General features: G+C 52.6%; 1 protein-coding gene across 3 annotated transcripts; it reads left to right on the plus strand.

Annotated features, from left to right (window-relative positions):
- The first annotated feature begins 379 nt into the window (after window positions 1-379).
- On the plus strand, window positions 380-17,916 carry IP3K1 (inositol-trisphosphate 3-kinase-like protein). Of its 3 annotated transcripts, none has more exons than XM_025303726.1 (5): window positions 380-790; window positions 15,761-16,078; window positions 16,172-16,380; window positions 16,471-16,942; window positions 17,082-17,916. In XM_025303726.1, the coding sequence occupies exons 1-5, from the start codon at window positions 533-535 to the stop codon at window positions 17,283-17,285; spliced, it is 1,461 nt and encodes a 486-aa protein (XP_025159511.1). In that variant the 5' UTR covers window positions 380-532; the 3' UTR covers window positions 17,286-17,916. The 3 variants fall into 3 exon arrangements, with proteins under 3 accessions (XP_025159511.1, XP_025159512.1, XP_011155150.1); XM_025303727.1 differs by lacking the exon at window positions 380-790 and adding an exon at window positions 10,354-11,236 and having other exon boundaries at window positions 15,745-16,078; XM_011156848.3 differs by lacking the exon at window positions 380-790 and adding an exon at window positions 10,354-11,236.
- The last annotated feature ends 370 nt before the right edge of the window (window positions 17,917-18,286 follow it).

Raw genomic sequence — 18,286 nt, forward strand, 5'->3', positions numbered from 1 at the left:
TATACGCGTTAGCGTAAACAATATCGTTATCGTAACTCAAAACGAACGAAAGGCATCGTCGCGTGACGCAGAAATTTCGAAAGTAGCCGCATACCTGGAAAACGCGCCTCTACGAACCGACGAATTCTCGGCACGCGGCATTTCCGTTCCGCCGAAACGGCCGCTTCTACAATCTGCCCGTTGCGCGTAGCACCTGATAAACGTAACGATTATGTTCGTTAGCGTTGCGCGAACAAATGCAATTACGTTACGGTCGCCAATGAGGACAAAAGCACAACGTCGTCAACAAATCGGAAAAGAAGGCGAGGATATTTTTGTAATTGTAACGATAACGATACCAAACGACTTTCCAGGTAACTCGTTATTATTTCCCAAGCTTGCGAAAGGGAAACATTCCGGGAAATGTCCGCTCGCGACGAGCGCGAGCGCGAGCGCGCGGTTTCGCTTCGCGTTTGCTTTCAGTCGAGCTTAAATACCACGGCGAAGCGTCGTCGGCGATACTGTTGTGCACGATAGCGTCGGCCGTTGCATAATGCCGCGGCATTGCAACACCATCGTGCCATCATCCGCCGTTACCGCCGACGGCATTGTCGCACCGTGCCGGGCGCGAGCAGCCGCTCAGTTTCTTTATTTTTCCTTTCCTCGCGAACATTCGTCGGTGGCTGGAAAGCGGCTGGCGGCCACGGTAGAGAGGTCCGCTCGCGACGAAACGAATCTCGCGGGCCGAACGGCGCGGATGAAAAGAGCGGCGGCGATCTTTCGGACAGAAGGTATCCCAAGCGAAGCGTCGGTGAGTCGGCATTAAATTAGCTAACAATCGCGTGCGCGCGCGCGCGACGCGAAATCTCACTGCTAACGACGACGACGACGACGACGAGAGAAAGCAAGCGAGAGAGAAAGAGAGGGAGAGACGCGGAAGATCAAACACGGCGCGATGAGCGGGCCGAGTGAGATAAGAGAGCCACATTTAGCGTCGCTCGAGCGGCACGCATCGTCGAGTTACATTGAGAACGCGGATGTGTACTCGTAGGATACGCGCGGTGACAGTGAATGCTCCTGAGAGCCGAGCCACCCTGCTCGTCGATGAGTTCGATCGTCCGTTCGTCCTCCCGTTGATTCGTCCGTCCGTCCGTCCGTCCGTTCGTTCATTCGTTCGTTCGGTCGGTCGGTCGGTCGACTTTTAGGTCAGCAGGTACGCACTGCTCGCGCGTGGCTGGTTAAAGAAAGCAACGAATCGTCGCGCGATCGCGCACGGCGACATTGACCTAATTAAAAGATGATAAGAAGTAAAGGATACTCTACTCCATCGAGTCGTGAGAGCGTGCGCCACGCTCGACTTGTACATCTCGCAGGAGCTGGATACTGGAACTAGGTTAGCGCAAGGTCCTTGCTGACGTACCGTGCGTGCGCTATGTATATGCATGAAGTTCGTTCTCTCCGCGGACCTGTCGGTCCGCTGCCGCGAAAAATACCGGGCGTTTGAAAACCGCGTGGCGGCGCGCCGCGCGGCGGTGGCGGCGTGCCTCGAGAGGCTCTCCCTCGGGAGGCGCGTTGAAAGTTGCGAATCGATTCAAAAGGCTCAACACGCCTGGCTCGTTGCGTCGGAGAAAAAGAGAGGAAGAGGGAACGTGGTGTTCTAATTATAGCCGGGGCCTCTCGCGATTCGCGCCGCCATATGGAGAACACGATCGAGCAGGCAGGCAGGCAGGCAGGCAGAGAGAACGCCAAGGGTTAAACAACAGGCTACGTCGTGGCCAGCGTGGCGCTTCCCGTGTCCGATTGGCATTCAGCGGATCGGCCGGTCCACCGGCCATTAATTGCCCATTATATCGTAACGTGGGTGGGCCGCGGAGTGCATATCCAGCTCTCCTACCTTCCGCGCAACGGGCCTCCCTCTTTCTGCCCGAGCGTCCTCGAATAGCGATGGGAACGACACTCGGCCGCTCGATTTTCCTCGATTGCCTCTCCGCCCGCGAGGCGCGAATCCTGTTTGATCCCGGAACGTGTCTGCAGAAGAATTTCTCTCTCTCTCTCTCTCTCTCTCTCTCTCTCTCTCTCCGTGGCTCTCATTCAGCCTCGTTCCCGTTCGTCTCTCTCTTTCTCTTTCTCTCGCTCGCTCTCTCTCTCTCTCTCTTTCTCCTTTTCGTTGGTGTATCTTCGGGGCGAAACCTGTTTTCCTGTCGGTGTAGCCGCCAGCTCTCAAGGCTCGTCGCGGCCGCGTCGCGAGAGAGCGACGAGAATTGTGCGGCTCGATGCCATCGCTAGCCGTAAACACATACGGAGGCATAGATTTAATGGAATGGTGGAGCGGCGGCCGTGCCGTCCATCGCGTGTATATTGTGTTCCAGCGGGCGCGCTCACGTGACACTCGGATAGATTTGCGTCAATGGTGACCTCCGCGCGCTCGCTCCGCGGCCACGCATACCGCTGCTATATGCCGCCGCCGCCCCGTACACGCGTACGCGCGTGGGACCGACCGCGAGCGAGAGAGCGGCGAGTGCGAGACAAGGCTCCTTTTCGACTCTCTTCCTCTGTTCTTCGTTCTTCCCTCCCTCCCTCTCTCTCTCTCTCTCTCTCTCTCTCCCCCCCCTCTTTCTCCCCCCCTCTCTCTCTCTCTCTACTCTTTTATACTCCGTTATAAATTTTTTTTCCTCCTGCTTTAAAACACTCGTCCGGACATTTTTCTATAGCGATAACGACGGCGAGTTCAGCCGGCCGGCCGGCCGGTCGGTCGGTCGGTCGGTTGGTCGATCGATCGATCGAACGGCCGGCCGCTTCCGAGCATATCGGCGCCGGCTGGACGTTGGAGTCCCGTCCATCGAACCCGCGGACGCGAAATCGCGCTCGAAAATTTCCACGTTTAACAAGCGGCCTGTTTACTCGGCCGTGTGGCGACTCGTTAGCGCTTTCGCGCGACTCTTCCCCGGAGACGCACTCGCACGCGCGCGGCCCAGCGCTGACGCACGAATTTCGAGCCGAAGATACCGCTAGCGAGAGTCCGGGGCTCTCTCTTTCTCTCTCTCTCTCTCTTTTTCCCGCTCTCTCTCTCTCTCTCGCTCTCGCTCGTATTACCATTCATGTATCCGCTTATCGCCGCGTTTTGACCGCTCGCAACTGTAGGACGAGGAGAGAGGGAGGGAGAGAGAGAGAGAGAGAGAGAGAGAGAGAGAGAGAAAACATTGTTGAAAAAAATAAGGAAAAATAATAAACGCCGACGTCAATGGATACAATTGTCGGCGGGCGCGAGCGATCGCCGTCCTTTATTCCGCGAGCGCGCGGATGATGCGTCACGTGTACACATGCTGCGGCATGCCTACGAGTCGTGTAGCGTCGCGGAGACGACGGAATTGGAGTTGATATCGACTATCGATGATAGGCCCGTGGTCGGTTTCTATATATGTAAATAATACCGTAAATAACTTGCACGCGTGTGCGTTATGTCGCCCGCGTGCGTCGCGTCACGTCGCGTCGCTTCGCGCTCCGTCCCGTCCCGTGCCGTCGTGTCGTCTCGCCACTATGCTTTTGCGAATAAGCACTTATTATTATTATTATTATTATCATTATTACTCGCGTGTATATGCGAGACTCGCTCGCCGAGATTCAGCCTGCCGACGTGGAGCGCGACCGCGGATTCGTAGCGCCGGGACTCGGCTGTCCCGCGGGACCCGACCCGCCGCGCTTTATTTTTAAATGTTTTCGATGCGACGCACGCGATCTACCGCCTCGGCCGGTCTCATTAAATTGCTAATCGCAAAGCCGTTGAAAATAGCAATAGATGCACCGACGCGAATCGGAACGAACGAGGCACGCATGCGTGCGTACGCTCGTGATCGCATCGGCGATCAGTCGAGAGACTTTTGCTTCTGACTGCTCCGAGCTGCGTCGAGCTTCCTCTCGAGATCTCTTTCTCAATCGAGGCAACATCCGACGACAGGTCCCCCCGGGGAGAGGGATAAAGGATCTCCATCGCAATCGCATCGCAGATTGCACGAGTTTTCCGTCGCGTATGGGATTAGATAACGCGCGGCGGCGGAGGAAGCGAAGAAGCAGGAAAGAAGATAAATTCGTGTCGCATGCATCACGCGATAAAACGGCTATCGAGACCGATGGTACTGCGTATTTTACGGTTGGCCGCGGCTTCCGGCAAACGGTTCGCAACTTACGAATTACCTCATCGTTTTTTCTCTCCCCCCCCTCCCTTTCTCTCTCTCTCTCTCTCTCTTTCTCTCTGTCTCTCTCTCTCTCTCTCTCTCTCGCTCTCGCGATAGACTGCGCGCGGCAAACAATAAGACGCCGGAGAGACATCGGCGTCATCGAACGAGCGTAGAGTCGAAGGACCCCGCAAGATTCTTACGAGGTAAATTGTTCGCAGACTTGCTGTATGACAGTTCTTGATATGTAAATCAAAAGCCGGGCTTCAAAAGATGGGCTGAAGGTCCGGTAATAAGTTTCCGAGCCGCAACAGCTCCAAGTCGTCGCGGTTGATTATCAAACGATCGTTATCGAGACTCGCGACGAACCCCGGCTGTTCCTTTCCCTTCCAAAGTCACACATCATCATCATCATCATCTGCACGATCGAACTACCCTTGAAGCGAAATCGATCTCTTCTTATTTATTCTAAACGGCTGAAACGACAATGTCGCCGGGCGGACTTCGATATTTTCGCTCGCTTCGACCGATCGCGCCGGCGCGGCGCGAATTCGCGGACTCATCATCGTTCGCGCTCTCGTCAGCAAAGAGGGAGAAATGGGCAGGATTTTATCCGGCGATTTTACATGAAACGTGAAACTACGTGAGACACACGCGCGTTCGCCGGTGCACATCCCCAGACAGAGCAGAAAATCGCCGATGACATCATGAATAATGACATGATATGATGACGAGAAAATGATTGAATTATGACGAAAAAATGACTTTTCCTCGTCATCTCGGTGTCATCTCGATGTCACCGAGATAATTTTCTATCCCAGGCCCGTCGAAGAGCGACGGGCACACTGTTATCGTCGTCATCGCCGTCGGTGGTAAACGCGCGCGTGGGCTGGCACTTCCAAGGGCGACTCGAGAGAAGCGAAATCGCGCTCGATTACGTCGAGAGGAAGCGATCTCGTTGAAGACGCTTTATCGAATTATCCAGGCAAAGGCAGGAGCCGGAGGAAAATCGCGGCAAGAGACGCGCCAAACGCTCGGCGAACGTCGCGACGCGGCGCGCCGCGCCGTCGAGGGACGCCGGGCTTTCGCTCGTTCACTCGCTTATGCGCGCGCGTATTTCGCGATAATTCAACGTATTAACGCATCGAATGCCGCGGGAGGCGAGCATACGTGTTTCTCGTCGCATTGACTCGCATATTGCCTCTCGAGCGAGAAGTGCGAAAGCAATAAGTAAATAAACATATACGCGGGGCGACCCACGCGAACGTCGGCAGCTAGACTAGCTGCGTGCCGAGGGAGACGTCTTTTGCACGAGCGAATTGTATCTGGATCATTTGGTGAAAATGCGTACGCTCTTATCCCGAAGAAGGGGAACAAAAAAGGTTAGACCAACGACGTCAGCTTGACGCTTCGAGCGGCGCGTGTCTTTCTCCTACTTGACGGGTGACTCCGCGAAATCTTGCATTTCTATGTTCTCTGGGTCGTTGATCGCGAATCTCTGAAGTCGGGTTTTAAAGATTCAAAATGGCAGGTCCGATACGGCTGCCATGTAGGAGCAAGTTAGGAGCAAGTCTGAGTAAAATGTGAATCGGACGCGCGATATACAAAAGTGTTCCGAATCGTGATAATTACGAGTTTATCAAAAAATCTGGCGTGCGAGAAATTGTAGAAGAAATATGTATCTTGACGTTTGAAGTATATTCACCGTATAATTCTCAGTCCGAAATACTTTCCGAGAAATTATATTATTTATTACAAGTCGCTTTTTCAATTTTATTTATTCATAGATAATTAAAAGTGAACTGTCTGAAGTATAAAACATATGAAGGAAGCAATTAATAGAAAAAAATGTGAGGTCATACTTGTTTTCATTAGACTGAAGTTTAACGAGACTAATTTTCATTAAACTGTAAATAGCGCGTCGTAAAGACGAAAAGGGAAAAGGTGGTGAGGATACTTACCGCTGCGGCGCACACAAAGGGTTAATAAAGTTTACTCGCTTGAGGTGTCAAAGTCAGCCCCGTTTTTCGCGAAAGTCTTCGAGAGAGGGACGAATGAGAGGGTAATTTCATGAAGAAGTCAAGAGAACGGAATGGTTAAAATTTATCGCGCGCTATATGTGCGGGGATATTGAGCTGTCGAGCCTGACGTGGGCCACTCCGTGTATATAAAATGAATAAAGACGTCACTCTCTTTCGTCTGGACGGTCGGTCATTCTATTTCGAACGGTCCTTCTTCATTTTCAGCGGCCGTCACGCTCGCACAATGATGGCTGTAATGAGTAAATTTCCCGTATCGGCTGACGCCAACGGGCTCCTCGTAAACAGCGCGATACGGATGCACAGCAGCGCGAAGTCTTCAGCCGCAAGCCCGCTGCGAAATCGATCTCGGCAATTTTTTGATCTTAGTCACAATGTTGGTAGGCCTTAACCGCCTTTTGCCGCTCGACTTTTTTTATAAGTGTTTTAAGAAGAAAATTTGAGTTTTTTTGAACTGAGACTATAAATAGTGATAACCAAGAGAAATATCAGAATTTTACATTGGTTTCTTTTATCGTTCGTTTTTTGTTTATCGGTAAAATATGACTTGGATCCTAAAAGCATATACGAAATGAGCAACTTATACAGAGAAAAATGGAGGGTAATCTACACGACATAACTACTCTGATAGTCAGCTTGACATTTTTGGGCTGAAACTTTACTGTATTTGTGAGTGAAGTTTATCATTCAGAGCGTCAAGTTTACTATTTCAGAAGAATATCTTATAGATCACTATTTAGATAGTGAATCGTCCCTTCATTTTCCGCCGCATAAAAAACTGTAGACCACCAGGTTTCACGAAAATAGGTTGATTTCTTGATTTTCGTGTCCACCATATTGGATTCGGCATTTTAAATTTCTATATTCCTTTAATTTCACATTTTGCATCTGAGAAAGCTTCCAAATGCATAAAATTATAACAGATACCGATCTATTCATTTATGGTGCACTTCTAGATGTCAGTAACAATGCCTGCTTGGAATTTGACGAAACATTTTTCATCATTAAGACCGAGCAAAGAAAACGAAAAAAAATATCTCCTTTTCTGACTAAGCTGTGGGTTCTTAAATCCTTCTGGTAATTATAGTTACCAGTAGGCGTTAAACTAATCCAGATACGTTCCGATGACTGATCGGCTGATCGATTATCAGGATAATAAGTAAAAAGAATTCCCATCCATTTCTCTATCGAATATTGCAAAATTGCACGATTAGTAGCTGAAAGCAAGTTTGCAAACAGAAATAGTACACGGCCGCGTGACGTCCAAGCGTGATCAGCTGATCAGTCACGGAAGTCAGTTCAAGACCTGCCAACCTCATAAGCAAAAAACCAACGTTTCCGAAAGCGATTACGCGGAACAGGCCGCGAGATACCTCGGGCGGGCTCGAGCGCACGCGCGCGCGCGCGCGTCCTGCGGCGCTCGCGGATCCCGCCAGGACCTGAGATATTTCGTCGGGTTACGTCATCCCTTTGTGAAAACGCGCGAGGTCGTCGCGCATCAAGTCAGACAACACGATCGACATGGACGCACCTCCGTTCTCGCGCATCGCGCTCCGCACGCACTTCGCGCGGTCGATCACCCCTGCTGATCTCGCGCACGCCGGCGCAGCCGACGATAAAGGCGGTCGTCACGTTTTCGCGACGTCAGGAATAAGAATTAGCCCGTCTTATCTCATCCTCTTCGGAGGAACACTCGCGCGCGCGCGCGCGTTGACGCACCGCGTGCGCCGCCGGATTTTCGTCGGAAACAATGTGCGCGGGCTTCCACAGACGAGCTCGTGTTCGCGTTCCTGGAAGACGATATTGCAGCGTGCCGCTTCGCGGAAGATGGCCTGAATCACGAATTTTGCCGTCGGCGCGAAGGAGACGGGCGAGGGAGCGGGTGCGGGGGGGGCGAAGGGGGACCGCGTTTGACACATGTCACCCACGTGTTCGTTACGGAATTCACGCGGGCGCTCGCTCGCCGGTGACGTGCGCGTTTCTAATTCCCGAAAATTGACGAGGCGAGCGCGGGGCACAAACGGGCCGAGCGGATAGCAGCGGCCGTCGACTTTCTCCCCGATAATGCGATTTACGTCAACGGGCGTATCGAAAGCGCACCGCCGATGACCGGAATTGCGCGCGAGATAGCGACGGTAATCGGCGGGTTGAGGAGCGCCTCGAGCGCGGCGAGACAAACGCCGCGACCAGCTAGGACGAGGTCCACTTTCCGACGATTTATGACAGGCCTGTTCGTGCCCGGCTCAACTGAAAACGGTGGCACTCGGATCGTCTTAAGTTTATCTTCAGATGCTCCGTAACGAATGAAACGTCTGTGAAGCGTCTGAAGGTAAACTTCGGACGAAACTTCAGTTTGCAAGATCCGGCTACGAATATCCATCAGCTTTGAATTGGCTTTAGAGCGAAGTCATGATCGCGGATGGCATAAATCATCCCGAGATCGTCCTAGGTGGTCCTCGGGACCTCCTGGAGCGCCCGTCAGAATGCCGTCAGGGTGATCCCGGGACGTTTCGCGCTGTGGAGCGATCCCATGAGTCTTTTCTCCTCCGATGTGAATTTGTGAGAGTTGGACACTTGAAAGCGCTTTGAAATTGGAATTGGTTCCCGCCGTTTCGCAAGTTCACCCTGGAGAAAAAGGTTCACGATGCGGTTTCCTGGTACTAATTTAACTCTTTCGTCCCTGAATATCCTCCAGCTCCTTCTGTCTGAAAATTCTGTTCTTCATTCGATTGCTGAGATGAAAATATGTTCAAGCCGGTAGAGAAGCCAACTGTAAAAGTGTTTATGGCGTACCACTCGAGACGAAAGGATTAATTGAAAAAAAAAAAAATACAAGTCTAGTCTACGACAACGGAGGACTCTGAGGATCGTGAAATCGCAGATGCTGAAAGCGATTCTTTCTCTCTTCCTCTCTCGGGGCGAAATGTGGGACGCCGCCCGAATCGTTCCGTTTCACGCTTCACGCGCGGAAAACGCGCGAGGCTCTTAATAGGATCTATCCTGATTCACTGCATCGCGATCGTGGATCGCGTCCGGAAATGAATCAGCGATGCGCGCGGCGTCTCCGGCTAGAAATTCCAGAAAGCTCGTTGTTTCTCACCGCGAATGATAAATCGATTTGCGTCAAATTCCGAAGATATTAAGCGAATCCGGTATCGAATCATCCGTCGGACATCCTGCGGCCTGCTGACTCATCGCGCAGAGGACTCAAGCGCGCGTGGCTTCTTCAGGCGAAGATTTAGGGCCCGCGCAGGGTCCTAAATCACAAACACGGAAAATCGAAGCGAATTATTTATTAAACGCAAGCGCGGTCAGAGAATTGAGCGACACAAATATTCCGGAATATTTTCGGGCCGAATAATCAGGGAAGAATGATCAGTGTTGATCCGTTAAACCGTTATAAATCTAATAAATGAATGGTTTATTTCGTTCACCTATAGAATTATTTTAATAATTATTATAAACTTGTTAATATTATTTAAATTAACATTATCAACCTCCTTTGACAATATTACTTTTAATAATAAATTAATCTTATTATTTGTATTTATTAATATTTCAAGATTACCTCTATTCTTATTTATTATTGTATTAAATATGATCAACACCGTTAGGTTTTTCCCTTACAAGCCAAACCACGGGGAGAAAAATCGATGTCTCGCTCGCACCCTATCGATAGGTGCGCGCGCGCGCGGCCCGTTGACGCAACTTTCGTAAACGCGCCGTCGGCCAATTTCTCGTGGATCGCCATTCCGGTTACAATCTAAATTCGCGAAGATAACGGTATCAACGCGCCTTCAAATTGAAAGCGCTTTGACGTAAACGCTCGCGGCCGCGAGAGCGCACGGTCACGCAATTACGTCGATAGGTTAGCCAAACGAGAGATAGGGGAGCCACCGTTATCCAGCCTCGAATGTGGAAAATACGCGCGTACGCGTACTTGGTTTCCCTAGGCGAGGACTCGCCAGCAATCGGACGCGCGTGGAAAAAAAGCCCCGCTTCATTCGGCCCCCCGTACAGAGGCTCTCTTCTCTTCTGACCCGAACGCAAATTGCCAACGACTTGCGCTCCATCGCGTACGTACGTACCCAACGACGGCTCAGCGTCGGTGAGGCTCGTCCGTTAGAGGGAGGGAGAGCGCGCCGATAAAACTACATTCGCGTTCTCTCGTCGCTCAGTGTCGCTCGGTTGTACACACGAACGCATCGCGCGGTGACGCGCGGTCGACGGCGGCGACAACGCGGAGCGTCGTCTCGTTGCACGGCGCGCGTATAGCAGTGAAGTTACACGCTGAAGCGTCCGGGCGATCGAGATAGATAGAGATAGAGCGCGCGCGAGAGAGCTGACGTTGACGTAGAAGAAGGAGAAGAAGGCGTGAAGCGCGCAAGAGAGCGAGAAGAGAGATATGAGGCCGCGCGAGGGGAACAGAGACACGGGAAGTTCGGCGCGGTGAGCGGAAGGAGACAGCTCGGGCGGCGCGCGCGCGCGCGCGCGACGGAGCGAAGGCGACAGCGCTAAGCGGAAGGCTGTGAGGAGGAGCGAGCGAGAGGCGTACGGGGGAGGAAGAATGCGGCGCGAGCGTGAGAGAGAGCGACGAACGTGAGCCCCGATCGGCGCGCGTGCGCGCCGCGCGTCACAGCGGCGGGGCGGCTTGGTCGCCGACTGCGCGGCGCCCCGCGCGACATTCGTCAAGCCTGCGGCTCTTGCGGTGGTCGGTTCGCTCGAAGGAGGTTAGGTTCGACGTACGCCAGTGGACGACGACGATCCTCAGAGTGGTCCGCGCGCGTCACGCGTACACTACGACTGCCGTCTCTCGCTGCGTCTCCATATCTACGCGAGGAGTGCCGGCGAGGCTGACTCCTCTCCGCCGGCGAGTATCGCGCGTGCATGTGGCATCGACATAGTGTGCTCGCTACAAACGGATGAATGATGTCAAGCAGCGTGTGTCACGCGCCCCTGCCAGCACGAATGGAAGCGTTCACCACGAGGTTCTGCCTGCGTGCGGTCGATCAGTATGAGCGGCTTCTGCAGACTCGCTTCAACAAGGTATGCGCGCCCACCACCGGCCGGTCTCGGCTCTCCCTCTCTCTCTCTTTCTTTCTCTTTCTCTCTTTTTCTCTCTCTCTCTCTCTCTCTCTGGCCTCTGCGCCGTTTCTCCAGCCTCGGTCTTCTTGTCACTTCGACGCCCTCGGCAGGGCGTGGAAAGCGCGTGGAAAGAGCCGTCTTTTTCTACGCCGGCGATTGCCTTGCCGGCCTTTCACGGAAGTCGGAAAATCGCCGAGAGAGAGAGAGAGAGAGAGAGAGAAGAGTACTTTCTGCCGGACGGCGAGAGCGGAAAATTGACACGTAATTCGGCTAGAGACACTGCAGGTCGCCGGCGGCGCCGGGGACTCCGGTGGAATGGAATGCGAAATATGCGATCGATGCGAGCGAAACTCACGTATACAGACTTGCGTGTACACACACATACATATACGTACACATATATACGCAGCTGTGTGTATTTACTTTAGATTTGTATTGCGGGCGCAACGACTCGCGAGCGTGCGTCGAGCGTCGAGGATTCGTGTTGGGAAAACGTCGTCTCGCGCGACAAGCCACCCTTTTGCTCGAGTAGTCGGACGAGATGACGAACCAATTGGCTCATCTCCAGATCAGCTAGGTATTGTCCGGCGACGGCTGCGAAAAGAAGACTCGACACTGCGTGCGCCGTGCAGCCTACGGTCGAATAATTCAACTACCCGCTTTCCAACGGAAGATCATTGACCCGCTGCACACGCACCCCACTTAGCACTGGTTGCGCGTCCATGATATTCCATCTCGCCTGGCCGAACGTAGCGCGTGTATCGCACCGTGTGCGACTCTGTTATGTAGAAATTCGTGTCGTCATCGTGCCGTCACGTATCTCTCTTCTGCCGTACGTTGTACCTGCGAGGCGACGACGACGATGTAGCGATAACGGCGCTGCCGCGAAAAATCACGACGCGCCGCGCCACGCCGCGCGAAACGCGTTGCTCGACACGAGGCGGATGTGTCTCGCTCGAGATTTCCGCTCGCGAGGCGGGAGATGAGCGAGCGGAAACAGACGTGTACGAAGGACACTCTTTCCGCAGGATTCTCTCGGAGCGCGTTCACACCTGGGGCAGAAAAAGCAGAAAGCAGCAGGAAGGCAGCAGTCAAGAGAGTGACAGAGAGAGAGAGAGAGAGAGAGAGAGAGAGAGAGAGAGAGAGAGAGAGAGAGAGAGCCTATCAGCGCCATTCGTGATTGGCTTTCTGCTTTTTGATTTTCTGCCCAGGTGTGAATGCACCCTCAGGGAGAATTCACACCTGGGGCGGAGAGGCAGAAAAGCAGCATTCAGCAGCTCAGAAGTCGCGCTGATAGTCTGTCTCTCTTCTCTCTCCGTCACGTTTGTGCGCCGGCTTGCGCCCCCGGCTACGACATGCTCACGCTGCTCGGGACATTTGCGAGAAAGTAGCGGGGGAAATGTTTACGTATGATGTAAACTTTCGTGCTTTCAACAACAAAGTTCGAAGAGATATCCGGGCGAACGCACAACATCGCCGTTGATTGTCGCGACGCGTAAATCGTCGTTTCGAATCGTCGGTGCGAATATATAATCCCTTGCAGTTGCGCGCGATATACCGTGCGGGCATGTCACACGGCAGAAATGGTCCCCGGATTAGACGCTGAAGATGCACCCGCGAGGGAAACAACAACACATCCTACGGATGTGAGCAGTCTCGGAAGCGGAGCGAGGATGTCGAGAGACGCGCGGCGAGCACGATCGCGAATAAATGGCTCGGACTCTTTCTCCGCGTAACACACGTGTCTTTCTTTTTATTTTATTTATTTACTTTTTATTTTATTTCTTTATTTACTGCGCGCTTGTAAAGTAATTATTTCTACGGCACGAAAGAGGGAGAGAGAGAGAGAGAGAGCAAGAGCAAGGGAGATAGAGGCACACACGCTCCTCGCACACGCGCAGACTGGTGCAACAGGAGGTCGTTCGAGCAGTGACGTATCTCATCGTTCTTTCGAGACTTTCCAACTTTTTCTCGCGTTTATTCAAGATCCTTGCGGGGTCGCCGCGTCCTTCCCGGCGCGGCTCGCGAGATATATATCGCGAAAGGCGGATGCAACCACGATCGTGAAGCGGCGGACGTAAATAACATTCTCGCGGAGTAACTAATCGCGACGATGGGGGAGGACCTTGGTACAGGATACGTGTGGAAAATAATGAGAGATTTTCCTGTTACGACGCACACGCTTCGCCGGTTATGCAGTCGTCGTCGTCGTCGTCGTCGTCGTCGTCGTCGTCGTCGTCGTCGTCGTCGTCGTCGTCGTCGTCGACGGTGTGTGTCCCGGACGCGTCAGGAGGCAGACGCGTGCCGCAGATTTGTCTTCGACGTGACGTAAAAAAAAAAAGAAAAAAAAGAAAGGGAAAAAAACAAGAACAGGCGAAAACGCAAATAACAAGTTATTGCCGGCGATAATTCATCGGGACTCGGATTATTCCTTCCAACCTCCGAGCGTGTCATTTCGTTAATTAAATGGGACGATAAAATAAATCGGTCAACACACACACACCTCTCTCTCTCTCTCTCTCTCTCTCTCTCTCTCTCTCTCTCTCTCTCTAAAGATTCGAAAAAAAGAAACAGGGAATAAGAGAGGGAGGAGGAATCTGCGAGATTTCGCGATCGATGGGCACGTCATGCGTTTCGCTGGGGCTGAGAAGGGGTTAAACGCGCAACCTAGTTTCAGCGAAACCTCGCGCGGCGATGCCTTACGATTTCGCGGAGCGATACGCGACTGCGAGATCGCTCGAGGCGCACGGTGACACAGTTTTAAGCGCGGATACACTTGTTACCGAGCCGCGGCGGCGGTGTGCCTCGCGCGCGCGCGAGTTCCATTTCACTCGCAAGCGCACGCTCGCTCGCTCGCTCGCTCGCGAGGGAGAGAGCGCCGAAGAGAGAAAAAAGCAGGAATCCGGAATAAACGAAACTCAGCGGCAGCGCTTGGTGCGACGCGCCCGTCGTTCCTCGCCCGTGTCGCCGTTTTTCTCACCGCCTCGACCTCGGCAAATTTGTTTCTTTTTCTTTCTCTGTTTTCCTTTTTTTTTTTTTAACACTCGGCCGGGGAGAGACGCGCACGGATGAATGAACGAGAGAAGCTTGTGCTTGCGTTTCTCGGCGGCGTAACGACTTGCCGAAAGTCAACGGGTGAGACCACTTATCGCGCATCTGCACGCACATATGACACACACACACACACACGGCGCAACGTTGTTTCGCGCGCGCGCGCGCAATTAACATTCATTAACGCTTGTTTTCCTTTCTGAAACGTAGGCATGTAATTTTAGCTCCCTGTAGGTGTGTTCCTCGTCGCCATGTTCCCAGCCGCAGTTTTTCACGAATCCTCTCGCCGCGTCTCGCTACTTCCTCCTTTTGCGGTGGAAACGGCGAAAGAGAGAGAGAGGGGGGGGAGAGGTGGGAGGACTTGGTAGAAACAATTGCTTTTGTTCTTCTCCTCAAGTATATCGCGATTCGCAATCAACGTAATATCTGCAGTTTCCCGCCGGGAAACGTTGAACCCACGCGGGCTCGTCTCTAATTGGCGCGCGCGTAAATAATAACGCGTCGTTATCTCTCGCTGTCGATAGCAGACAAAACCTCGGCGTCTCAATAAGCCCATGGCGATCGCGCCGAGCGCGACTACGAATCGGCCCCACGGCGGCGCGGCGGCGACACGGGTGCAGCTCGAATAAAAGTATTGACGTCAGTAGGCTGCATGTGAAACGCGATCCGTATTTACGAAACGATCGCGCGCGCTTCGACTTCTTTCCGCGTTCTGTCGCTCGGCACGCGCGCTCTCTTCGAACGCTCTCTTCGGCGCGTTTCTTTCGTCGCTGCTCCTTTTTTTTTTTTTCCACGTCGCCTGGCTGCTTAATGAGAGCCACGGATATGTCCGTGGCGACGGCGGCGGCGGCGTTCGCCGGTTTTACGCCGGGGACGAACGATGTTGCGTTTCTGCCGCAGTCATTTGTCGACTTGTATTTTCAGCCGTTTTACAACCGAATGCCATGCACTCGCGCGCGCGCGACCGACCGACAGGAGACACGAGCCACCGATATGTATATATATATATATATATATATACACACACGCATATATGTATGGCCAATAATGAACGGAGGCCGAAATCACGGCCGAATAACGCCGCCCGCCGCGGACCTTGCCGCGGAGATTAAAATGAATGGCGTATCGCGAAATCGAACGTCCGCGTGGAGGAGCGCGATAACGACGCGCGAATAATAATAAACAGCCTTCGCGCGAGAAAGTAATAGTACACAGTGTATACCCTCCCCGAGCCGCGAGAGCCGAGGATCCTTTAGCGACGAGCGAGGAACACCGCCGTCGCGCGTCTCGCTCGCCGTGAGAGAATACAATTCCGTATCGATTCCCCGGTTCTGGATGACTGAGATTTCGCGCCAGGCGAAGTGCCCCCGAGACGACGAGTGTTACGCACTATCCCGGTTGGATTAAATTCTTAGTAGGCTTCTCTGGTTGCAGCCCTCGAGCAAGGAGCAAACGAGGTTGAGCAATCATGACTCGACGGGCAACAAGGAGCACCGTCGCCAGAAGGATGGGTCCACCAGCGGTAGCAGCGGCAGCAGCAGCAGCACCTACAGTGCCTTCCGTCAATGGCGACGGAGCACCTCGATGGGCTCCCACAACAGCCGGTCCAACAGCACCGGCTCCAGGTCGTCCGGCTCGCTGGCCAAACTGCCGAATGACCCGGCCACCATGCGAAAGATGGAGCAATTTCCCCTGGTCCTGTCAGACGCAACGATGCCGGACGAGGACCTGTCGCTCAAGTTTCTCGCCCTGGTACGTACCAGTCGCGTCTTCATCTTGTATTCGCGTTCGTCCCTCCCGGAAGAGACTGCCGTTGACGATTGAGACGCGCTGCGCCGCTTACAGAATGCCTTGGATCTGACGGCGCCAGCCAGCGACGTTCTCCTGAAGAACCGGCTCAAGTCATGGTTTCAGCTGTCGGGGCACCCTGATGGCTTCGCTCCTGCGGGACCCGGCACGGTTTGGAAGCGAAGAACAGGCGGCGCTGAGAACACTGAGCGCGTCGTCTACGAGACCCTGAGCAAGGACGAAGCATTGCGGGACTGTATTCCGAGGTACCCTGAACTCTCCCGACTTCTTGTCTTACTCCAAATGATGAGCGAACATAGAATGGACGCGTTACATCGTGTTGGTCTTCTTTACAGATACTACCGGGAGGTCGAGTACAAGGGCGACACGTTCATCGAATTGCAGGATCTGCTGTTCGGCTTCAACGATCCCCACGTGATGGACATCAAGATGGGCACGCGGACCTTCCTCGAATCCGAGGTGTCCAAGACCACCGCCAGGCCGGATCTCTATCAGAAGATGATAGCCGTCGAACCGGACGCGCCGACTCAGCCGGAGCACGAGCAGCGCGCCGTAACCAAGCTACGGTACATGCAATTCCGCGAGCAACAAAGCTCGACCTGCAGCCACGGGTTCCGCATTGAGGCGATGAAGCTACCGGGCGCGCCACCGATCACCGATCTCAAGAAGGTCAAGTCGCACTCGGAGGTGCTCGACACCATCAGGCAGTTCCTCGGCAGGCGTGAGGACACGCGCGCGAAGATCCTCGCGCGTCTCAAGAACCTGCGAACCAAGATCGAAGAGTCCAAGTATTTCGAAAACCACGAGGTACGTCGGCTTTTGTGTGTGTGTGTGTGTGTGTGTGTGTGTGTGTAAGTAAACCTAACTTGAATATTTATCAATTTTTTTCGGTGTTTAATAAAGAGTGTTTTTACGACTGTTGATCAAGCACTGTCTGATTTTTTAGGTAATCGGTAGTAGCATCTTCATGATTTACGATTGCGAGAAAGTCGGTGTCTGGCTGATAGATTTCGCGAAAACACGGGAGGTGCCGGACGGACGGAAGCTCACGCACAGGCGTCCTTGGGAGGAGGGCAACCACGAGGAGGGCTTCTTATTCGGATTGGACAACTTAATTTCGACTATGGAGGAGGTCCGTCTCCGTCCGTGAAAGCTCCCGGTCGAGATGGAGCTCGTTCGATTTCCCCGCATTGTAATCAACATTTACTCATGTGCATCTGATGAGTGAAAAAAGTATTCGTGCTCCATCGCACATTTCCCCCTTGGTATCGAATCTGAGACACAGCACGCTCGACGAGACGAGAAGAGAGGTGTGTCCTGCATCCAGCAGTCACGCCGATGAAGCAAAAAGTGGTGCGCCAGTACTTGTTTCGCTCATTTGAAGTATCCTCTGGTCTTGTCGCAGAAAGTATACCGGCATTTTTCATCATTCTTATTTATGTCATCGTTATATATGTATATCTGTATTCTATTTACGTGTATATTGGTATTTAACATGGAAGACTGCTTTCTATTGCATTTCGCGAGCATTTTTATAAGAGACATCTCTAGACAAAGTTTGCAACACACATTACTATGTGTACAAACGTGTAATGTACAAAAGTAGCATTTAAGAGTAGCGTATAAGCGTAATCTAACGTGTAAGCAAAGCGAAAGTTATTTATGAGGAGTGCTTACGTCGGATAACAACGTTCTTACATTTTTTTTTTAAAGAGTACTCGTCCTCGATCGCTTCGTGTTTCACTTTGTAGTGGTAAATAAACAGTCTTCGTATTTGTGGAGATGAATTTCTTCATCTCTTGAACACCAACATGTCCTTCCATTTGCACGGAGTGCAAACCTGAAATCAGAATGTGCCACGTATCGAATTGTGTGAAACGTGATAGAAAGTTAAGAAACACGTGCCAATAAGCCAGTCATTCGCGATACGCGATTGTACGGAGAGAAACGTAAAATATTTGTCAAAAGCAACGATTTAGCGAAAACGACACGTCTCTCGTTTCTACAATTTCAACGTGCCGTCGGCAGATGTGAGCTAATGACACTAGTGAAAATCAAGTTTCGCGCACACACACACACACACACACACGTCGCTTCTCCACCTTATCTCAATAAGGAAAGAAAAAATCACGAGAGAGCACTTTGTCATAT

The sequence above is a fragment of the Harpegnathos saltator genome, unplaced genomic scaffold (genome assembly GCF_003227715.2).
Source record: "Harpegnathos saltator strain DR-91 unplaced genomic scaffold, Hsal_v8.6 scaffold569, whole genome shotgun sequence".
NCBI lineage: Eukaryota > Metazoa > Arthropoda > Insecta > Hymenoptera > Formicidae > Harpegnathos > Harpegnathos saltator.

Excerpts from the sequence above, each read along its gene's own strand:
- IP3K1 (XM_025303726.1), top strand. The coding sequence starts at position 533 with ATGCCGCGGCATTGCAACACCATCGTGCCATCATCCGCCGTTACCGCC. Across the intron at positions 791-15,760 it reads GTATCCCAAGCGAAGCGTCG|CCCTCGAGCAAGGAGCAAAC; the intron begins GTGAGTCGGCAT and ends CTCTGGTTGCAG. Across the intron at positions 16,079-16,171 it reads CGCTCAAGTTTCTCGCCCTG|AATGCCTTGGATCTGACGGC; the intron begins GTACGTACCAGT and ends CGCCGCTTACAG.